This window comes from Vicia villosa, linkage group LG1 (assembly GCF_029867415.1).
Source record: "Vicia villosa cultivar HV-30 ecotype Madison, WI linkage group LG1, Vvil1.0, whole genome shotgun sequence".
NCBI classification, from domain to species: Eukaryota; Viridiplantae; Streptophyta; class Magnoliopsida; order Fabales; family Fabaceae; genus Vicia; species Vicia villosa.
In genome coordinates this window covers 141,783,016-141,792,557 of record NC_081180.1, presented here as the reverse complement: position 1 = coordinate 141,792,557, position 9,542 = coordinate 141,783,016, and the positions used below count along the sequence as shown (strand labels likewise).

The window sequence follows — 9,542 nt, the reverse complement described above, 5'->3', positions numbered from 1 at the left end:
CACGCACAAAATATAAAAAAAATATATAAATTATTATAACTATTTATGTTTCTTGTATTTATAATGTTGTAATAGTTTCAATTCATTTTTAGGCTATTGTATTATAACTATGTTATAGTATTCATGTACAATTTAAGTTGAATTATAATGAAACAAATATTATCATAAATAATCTTGTAAGTTAATTTTTTTTGACAAAAGCAAACTCAACATATTTCATTCATTAAACAAAGTTAATTACAAGGAGGTATCACATTAAAAACCCTACGCCTAGTCCAAGAATTGGCCGTCTTAGCTAACGTATGGACAACCAAATTCGCTTGGCGCTTAATGAACTTTACCTCAAAGTTCGGAAATAAACATAACATATTCTGAATAGATCTAATGATAAAACTAAATTCAGAGGAGCCGACAGTTTAGCTTGGACAAAATTGACAACAACTTGACAATCACTTTCAAAGACAACATGAGAAAATTGGGAGGAGATAGCATGTTGGATTGCTTCCTTCAAAGCAATGGCTTCAGCTTCAAAGACCGAAAGCAGGCCTACATCCCACGAAATTCCTGCTCTGATAAATCTCCCCAAATGATCCCTAAAGCACCATCCTCTATTAGTAGTACCACGGACATTATTAAAACCCGCATCAACATTGCATTTCACCTGATTTACCATTGGCGGACTCCAATCCACGGAAACAATATTAGTATCGCACTCCGAAGGTTCCTTTCTAGCTACAGACCAATCATACCAATTATAATACGCTTGTAATCCAATTCGAAGGGCATCTTCTCGACTATCTTTCCAAACCACATCATTCCTACTCTTCCAAAGAACCTCAAGCATGACCGCAAATCTACCTATATTCCTACGGTCCTCCCGGCTACAGACGTCAAAAATAAATGACTTAGCATCATGAAAAGAGTGTAGACGAGAGTCAATTATAGAAGACAAACCTGCTGCCCGCCAACTCTGAAAAGTAGAAACGCAGCCGAAAAAAATGTGCCACTCATCCTCTTCTTCTTACTTACACCACGGACAAATAGATGGACAAAGGACATGATGTTGTTGCAACTTAGTGCGAGTCGGGAGGCAGCCCCTACAAACTCTCCATAACAGATGCTTAGATCTAGAAGGAGCGGAAATATTCCACAGATTCTTCCAATTACCCTCCATACCATGATACTGCGTACCCCTCTGCAACTCTCTCCAAAGCCTATAACCCGATTTCACACTATACTCACCATGCTTCTCCTCTTGCCAAACCAACCTATCCTCCAAAACATCCTCCACCAACGGTACTTTAAGAATAGATTCAGCCCCTACAGGATTAAAAAAACTCTTCACCTTTTCCACATCCCATTGCTTGACACCAGGAAGTAACAGATCCTTAACAAAAAGTGCATGTACATCTTGACCTTGTGGACCTCTAACCCACCAATTATCTTTCTCTCGAAGCCACGGTTCATACATAACCTTAATACTATTTCCTTCCCCTATGTTCCACCTACTGCCAACCTTTAGCACCTCCTTAGTGTTAGAACAAGATTTGTTCTGATCAATATTCTTAGTTTTGATGATAACAATGTATATGAATTTTGTATGAGATAATGTGGTACTCTAATCCTATGCAATTTCCATTTCAGGAATCACATAAAGAGTATGCACAAAATCAGCGCAAGAAGCACTGACTCAGAAGGTTCAACATGCAACATCAGAACATGGTCTGGCAAGACATCAGAAGATGGTCAAGCAGAATCAGAACATGGTCTATGGAAGCATCAGAAGAACTTGAGATCAGAAGCAGAAGCACTGAAGTTCTCATGGTATCACGCTCATAAGCACTTCAAGGTCAGAAGACAAGAAGATGCTCTGCACCAAGCTGTTTGACTCTGATGATATTCAAACGTTGTTTACACAAACATTAGATCAGAAGCAAGTACAAGATGGCAGGCTACGCTGACTGACAAAAGGAACGTTAGAAGCTATTAAAGGCAACGTCAGTAGACACAGCGAAAGCAAGGCTCGAGGTAGTTGACAAAAGAGTGAAACATTAAATGCAATGCTGTACGAATCACGCAAAGCATTAAATGCTCCCAACGGTCATCTTCTCAAACGCCTATAAATAGAAGTTCTGAAGAGAAGCTGAATACAACACTTTGCACAAACTTACAGAAACGCTGTCAAATTCAAAAAGCTCTCAAACTTCATCTTCAACCTCACTACATTGCTGTTGTAATATCTTAGTGAGATTAAGCTTAAACTTAAGAGAAAAATCACAGTTGTGATAATAGCTTATTAAGAAGCATTGTAACTCTTATAAGAATTTGTTTACATTAATTAGTAAGAACTAGAGTGATCAGGTTGTGATCAGTATACTCTAGAAAGTCTTAGAGGGTATCTAAGCAGTTTATTCCTAGAGTGATCAGGTTGTGATCAGAATACTCTAGAAGACTTAGAAGTTATCTAAGTGGAAAACCATTGTAATCTTGTGTGATTAGTGGATTAAATCCTCAGGTGAGGTAAATCACTCCAAGGGGGTGGACTGGAGTAGTTTAGTTAACAACGAACCAGGATAAAAATCATTGTGCAAATTTTTTTTATCTTACAAGTTTTAAAGCTACACTTATTCAAACCCCCCTTTCTAAGTGTTTTTCTATCCTTCAATTGGCATCAGAGCGCCGGTTCTAAGGTGCAAGCACTTAACCGTGTTAAGGAAAGATTCAGGAAGAGAAAAACGCTTAAGTCAAGATGGCTGGTGAAGATCCAACAAATACATCTACATATGGCTCTGCTGAGCAACATAATGGAAATGGTAACAATGGTTATACTAGACCACCAGTATTTGATGGTGAAAACTTTGAATATTGGAAAGATAAACTTGAAAGTTACTTTCTTAGTCTAGACGGTGACTTATGGGATCTTCTGATGGATGGTTACAAACATCCAATGAAATCTAGTGGTGTAAAGCTTACAAGACAAGAGATGAATGATGATCAAAAGAAGCAATTCAAAAATCATCACAAGTGTAGGACTGTTTTGCTGAATGCTATCTCTCATGCTGAATATGAGAAGATATCTAACAGGGAAACTGCCTATGACATATATGAATCATTGAAAATGACTTATGAGGGAAATGCCTAAGTCAAGGAGACTAAAGCTCTTGCTTTGATCCAGAAATATGAAGCCTTCAAGATGGAGGATGATGAAAATATTGAGAAGATGTTCTCAAGATTTCAAACGCTAACTGCTAGATTAAGAGTCCTTGACAAAGGATACACAAAGGCTGATCATGTCAAGAAGATCATCAGAAGCTTGCCAAGAAGATGGGGTCCTATGGTGACTGCTTTCAAAATTGCCAAGAATCTGAATGAAGTCTCTCTTGAAGAATTGATCAGTGCTCTGAGGAGTCATGAAATTGAGCTGGATGCTAATGAACCTCAGAAGAAAGGTAAGTCTATTGCATTAAAATCTAATTATAAAAAATGCACTAACGCTTTTCAGGCTGAACAAGAAGATTCTAAAGAATCAGAATCAGAAGAAGAAGATGAACTGTCCATGATCTCCAGAAGCCAGAAGGGTAAACCAACTCTAGAAGAGCAAGCAAAGGAAGTTCAATAACTTCAGCAGTTCAAAGAAGCCTGAAAGAGGAGAATCTTCTGGAGGCAGAAGATCTGACAAGAAGAAGGTCATTTGTTATGAGTGCAATGAGCCTGGACACTTCAAGAATGAATGTCCAAAACTTCAGAAGGAGAATCCCAAGAAGAAGTTTCATAAGAAGAAAGGTCTTATGGCAACATGGGATGATTCAGAATCAGAATCAGAATCAGACTATGAAGGCGAGCAGGCAAACCTTGCACTAATGGCCACAGTGGATGATGGATCAGAATCAGATTCTGAAGAGGTATTTTCTGAACTATCTAGAGAAGAGTTAGTTTCCAGTTTAACTGAACTTCTGGAACTCAAGGCTCATCTTAGTATCAAATACAAAAAGCTGAAAAAGCTATTTGATTCTGAAACTAAGAAGCTGGAAGTGGAAAATTCTGAACTGAAGGAAAAAGTTTTAAAATTATCCAAAGATATTGGATCTCCTTCTGAATCAGAAAAATCCATTCCTAGCCTCAATCATATTCTGAAAGAATATGACTCGAGCTTCAGAAGGTTTTTATCTAGAAGTATTGGCGGAAGTCATCTTGCTTCGATGATATATGGTGTTTCTGGAAACAAAAGGATTGGCGTTGGCTATGAGGGTGATACCCCATACAAATTTGAACCTGTTGATGATATGAAAATCACATACAAGCCATTGTATGATCAGTTCAAATATGGCCACTCACATGATATTAGGCTCACCTCACATGTCAAAAGCTTTCATGCTACACACACTAAGAAGCATGTGACACAACCTAGAAAATATCATGCTGCCAAACCTAAAGAATATCATGCTGTTCCTCTTGTTGTTTATTATGCTAAACCCAAGTTCAATCAGAACTTGAGGAAAACTAACAAGAAATGACCCAAGAAGTTGTGGGTACCTAAGGAGAAGATAATTTCTGTTGCAGATATCCTTAGCAGCAAAGAAGACAAAGCACAAAATGTCATGGTACCTGGACTCTGGGTGCTCGCGACACATGACGGGAAGAAGGTCTATGTTCCAAGACCTGGTGCTTAAGTTTGGTGGAGAAGTCAAGTTTGGAGGAGATCAGAAGGGCAAGATAATTGGCTCTGGAACCATAAGTATTTGTAACTCTCCTTCCATAACTAATGTACTTCTTGTAGAAGGATTAGCGTATAACTTATTGTCTATAAGTCAATTAAGTGACAATGGTTATGACATAATCTTCAATCAAAAGTCTTGCAAGGCTGTAAGTCAGAAGGATGGCTCAATCCTATTTACAGGCAAGAGAAAGAACAACATTTATAAGATTGATCTTTCAGATCTTGAGAAGCAGAAGGTGACTTGCCTTATGTCTGTTTCTGAAGAGCAATGGATCTGGCACAGAAGATTAGGACATGCTAGTTTGAGAAAGATTTCTCAGATTAACAAACTAAATCTGGCCAGAGGACTCCCAAATCTGAAATACAAATCAGATGCTCTTTGTGAAGCATGTCAGAAGGGCAAGTTCTCCAAACCTGCATTCAAATCTAAGAATGTTGTCTCTTCCTCTAGGCCGTTAGAACTTCTGCACATTGATCTGTTTGGACCAGTCAAAACAGCATCTGTCAGAGGGAAGAAATATGGATTAGTCATCGTAGATGATTATAGCCGCTGGACATGGGTAAAGTTCTTAAAACACAAGGACGAGTCTCATTCAGTGTTCTTTGAATTCTGCACTCAGATTCAATCTGAGAAGGAGTGCAAAATCATAAAGGTCAGAAGTGATCATGGTGGTGAATTTGAGAACAGATTCTTTGAGGAGTTATTCAAAGAAAATGGTATTGCCCATGATTTCTCTTGCCCTAGAACTCCACAGCAAAATGGAGTTGTAGAGCGAAAGAATAGGACTCTACAAGAAATGGCCAGAACCATGATCAATGAAACCAATATGGCTAAGCACTTCTGGGCAGAAGCAATAAATACTGCATGTTATATTCAGAATAGAATCTCTTTAAGACCTATTATAAATAAGACTCCTTATGAATTGTGTAAGAATAGAAAGCCCAACATTTCATATTTTCATCCTTTTGGATGTGTTTGTTTCATTCTGAATACTAAAGATCATCTTGGTAAGTTTGATTCTAAGGCACAGAAATGTTTCCTTCTTGGATATTCTGAACGCTCTAAAGGCTACAGAGTATACAATACTGAAACATTGGTTGTAGAAGAATCAATCAATATCAGATTTGATGATAAGCCTGGTCTTGAAATGCCAAAGCAGTTTGGGAATTTTGCAGATATAGATATTGATATATCAAAAGCTGAAGAACCAAGAAGCAAAGTTTCAGAAGCTGAAAATCTCAGAAGCAAAGAATCAGAAGATCAAGTTGCTGCATCTTTAGAGAATCTCAGAATTTCTGAAGAGCCAACAGTCAGAAGATCTTCTAGACTCACCTCAGCTCACTCAAAAGATGTGATTCCTGGAAAGAAAGATGATCCTATCAGAACAAGAGCATTCCTTAAGAACAATGCAGAATTTCAATTAGGTCTTGTTTCTTTGATCGAGCCAACTTCTGTTGATCAAGCTCTAGAAGATCCAGACTGGATAATTGCCATGCAAGAAGAACTAAATCAGTTTACAAGGAATGATGTATGGGATCTTGTTCCTAGACCAAGAGGATTCAACATCATTGGTACAAAGTGGGTTTTTAGAAACAAGCTTAGTGAGAAGAGAGAAGTGGTAAGAAACAAAGCCAGACTGGTGGCTCAGGGTTATAGTCAGCAAGAAGGTATTAACTATACAGAAACCTTTGCACCAGTGGCCAGGTTAGAATCTATTCGCTTATTAATTTCTTTTGCCACTCAACATAACATCAATCTGTATCAGATGGATGTTAAGAGTGCCTTCTTAAATGGCTATATTGATGAGGAAGTCTATGTCCATCAACCTCCTGGTTTTGAAGACTCCAAGTCTCCAGAACATGTTTTAAAACTAAAGAAATCATTGTATGGATTGAAGCAAGCTCCTAGAGCTTGGTATGAAAGATTAAGTTCTTTCCTTCTGAACAATGGTTTCACTAGAGGACAAGTGGATACGACTCTCTTCTGTAAAACATCTAAGAAGGACATTTTAATTTGTCAAATTTATGTTGATGATATTATTTTTGGAACATCTAATGCTACACTTGGAAAGGAGTTTGCTAAGTCTATGCAGGCTGAATTTGAAATGAGTATGATGGGTGAACTCAAGTATTTTCTTGGGATTCAAATCAATCAAACTTCTGATGGAACATATGTTCATCAAACGAAGTATGTGAAAGAACTTCTGAAGAAGTTTAATCTTTCTGAAAGCAAAGAAGCCAAAACTCCTATGCATCCAACGTGTGTCCTAGGTAAGGATGAGGTAAGTAAGAAGGTTGATCAGAAGTTGTACAGAGGTATGATTGGATCTCTTCTATATTTAACCGCTTCTAGACCTGACATTTTATTCAGTGTTTGTTTGTGCACTAGATTCCAATCAGATCCTAGAGAATCTCACTTAACTACTGTTAAGAGAATTCTGAGGTATCTGAAAGGTACTACTAATGTTGGTTTAGTCTACAGAAGATCTAAAGAATACAACTTAGTAGGATTTTGTGATGCTGACTGTTATACCCCAAAATTTGCCCGCATCTTTTTTCAAGAAAACTTCAATCTAAAAAATTAAGAGCTTCATATAATCTTGGATTTTTATTCCATAAATATCCTGATTTATGAATACTTGGTTTTTAGAGTTTTTCTTATACGGTATTTTGACTCGCTGTTGAATTTATTCTTACACAAACGCCAAGTACTGTTTATTACTTCACACACGCTATTTATTTGAGATTTATTTACAGATAAATAGTACTGACGCAATTGGTACAGAACTAAATCTTTTTGCAGGCGCAAAGTCCGGGATTCAGACTGTACTGGTAACAAGTAAATTATTGTTAACTTTTGTTTCCCACTAATTTTTGTACTATATTCTATTATTTTCAAAATCTTTTTCTTTCTCTTTCTTTCAAAATCAAATCCTAACTTTACTCTATACATCTCTTTTTTCAAACCCTACCATACACTTTCTTTCAAATCCTACTTCCACTCAAATTCTCCTTTTTTATACGGAATCACTTCATTCCCCAACGTCTCTATCCTTCTTTTCATTCTATAAATACCTCTCATTTTTTCCATAAAATCTCACATCAAATTCTAACTCATCTCTCAAATTTCTACTTCATATTCATTCTCTCTTCTTCCCCGGCAAAATGGCGAAGCGGATGGAAACATGTTTTCTTATGGTCATCACCGTCGTGGTGGTAATCATGTCCTTCTTCTGTCTGCATAGTCCTGAAAAATGCGGACCTGGGATGTTTACACTCCCAATCATTTATATGTTATTATTTGTAGCATGGGTTATTAATCGTCATTCTTAAAGTTTGTCGTATCTTTTATTTTTTAATAACGTACCGTTTACTCGTCGTACTGTTCATTATAGTATGTAATATTTGTACTGTCAGTATTAAATGTCGTACTATCTGTTGTACTGTAGTTTAATTATCCAGATAATATTTTGTGTGTTTTCTGCCAGTTAAATATTTATTTTTCTGTGCATTAAATGTTTTTCAGGGTTATTATCAGTAATTTTGCTCGCATACAGTGTATATTATTTATTTATTATGTCTGTGTTTTTCTAACAACTCATGTAAATAAATTTTCACCATTAACACAACAAAAAAAACAAAAAGAAAATTAATTAACTTTAACTGTTGAATTTTCACCTTAACTGCTTCATTAATACCCGGACAGCCAGTTGACAGTCAAAACCGCTGACAGTGCAATTCTCCGTGTTTTGTACCATCAATTAAATCAATCTTTTGCATTTCAAAATTCCAAGATTTTTGTTCTAGAAGTCTTCTGAATATCACATGATTAGCAGAGACTCAACACTGCATAAAAATCAGGTACGCTTAACTATCTCCTACACAAACAGTCCCTAACTAGGGTTTCTTGTTTTTTCAGGAGAACAAGTTTTTGAGACCTCAAATGGATTTCATGGACCTCCATATATCTCAAAGTACCACCGTACAAATTTTCAAACTTCAATTCGCTCAGACGCACAGTCAGCAGCTCAAACAGTCAACAGACGACCCGTTTGACCAAAAAAGTCAACAGACAGTCAAAAATGAAATTTTTTGTCAACATCCATATTTTTTCAAAAGATTCATCATTTGACTAGTGGTTGATCAAAATTCATCAAGGAAAGATCAAAACTCAACAAAACCCTAAGTTTCAAAATTAGGGTTTTCTCCTAAAAAGTCAACTGAACTTTGACTGGTCATAACTCTCTCATCCTTCATCCAAAAAATTCAAACCAAAGCTCATTTTGAAGGAAATTCAATTATCTTTCAAATGCAATTGGTCCCATGGTCATTAGATTCACCATTTAAAAAATATGAACCAAGACATTACAGGTCATTTTCAAAGTCAACAAAAAGTCACTTTTTTCAAACGGACACACAAGGAGCATGGAAAATTATTTTGATATGAGACCAAAGACATTGGTTAGAGGACTCTTTGAGGTTTCCAAAAAGTACAAGAACTCCTTCATATGATAAAAATTGAGGGATTTATGCCTTGTTGAAGTTGGCTAAATTTTGGGAAAATGCATGAAATCAACATTGATCAAAAATGTTTTTCTTCCAAATGAGACCCAATTTCCATGATCCAAACATGTTTCCCATAGCCTCCCACGACCAAGACAAAGCCCATAGCATTTTTGTTTCTTTTTTGATTTAATTTTATCACATTTAAGATTAAATTAAAAAAGGAAAATGGAAGGATAATATGTAGCTTAGTTTCTAAGCATGAGTCATCAAAGAACATTCAAAGCTCTGCAGCAAGAGAAGTACAGCAGGCCTAAGAGCA

At 36.5% G+C, this 9,542-nt stretch overlaps 1 protein-coding gene across 1 annotated transcript; it reads right to left on the bottom strand.

Moving 5' to 3' along the window:
• Positions 1–337: 337 nt before the first annotated feature.
• Positions 338–1,471, bottom strand: LOC131655925 (uncharacterized). The gene is made up of 2 exons (XM_058925729.1): positions 1,026–1,471; positions 338–881 (listed from the first exon to the last, which is right to left on the bottom strand). The coding sequence occupies exons 1-2, from the start codon at positions 1,469–1,471 to the stop codon at positions 338–340; spliced, it is 990 nt and encodes a 329-aa protein (XP_058781712.1).
• Between the last annotated feature and the right edge of the window lie 8,071 nt (positions 1,472–9,542).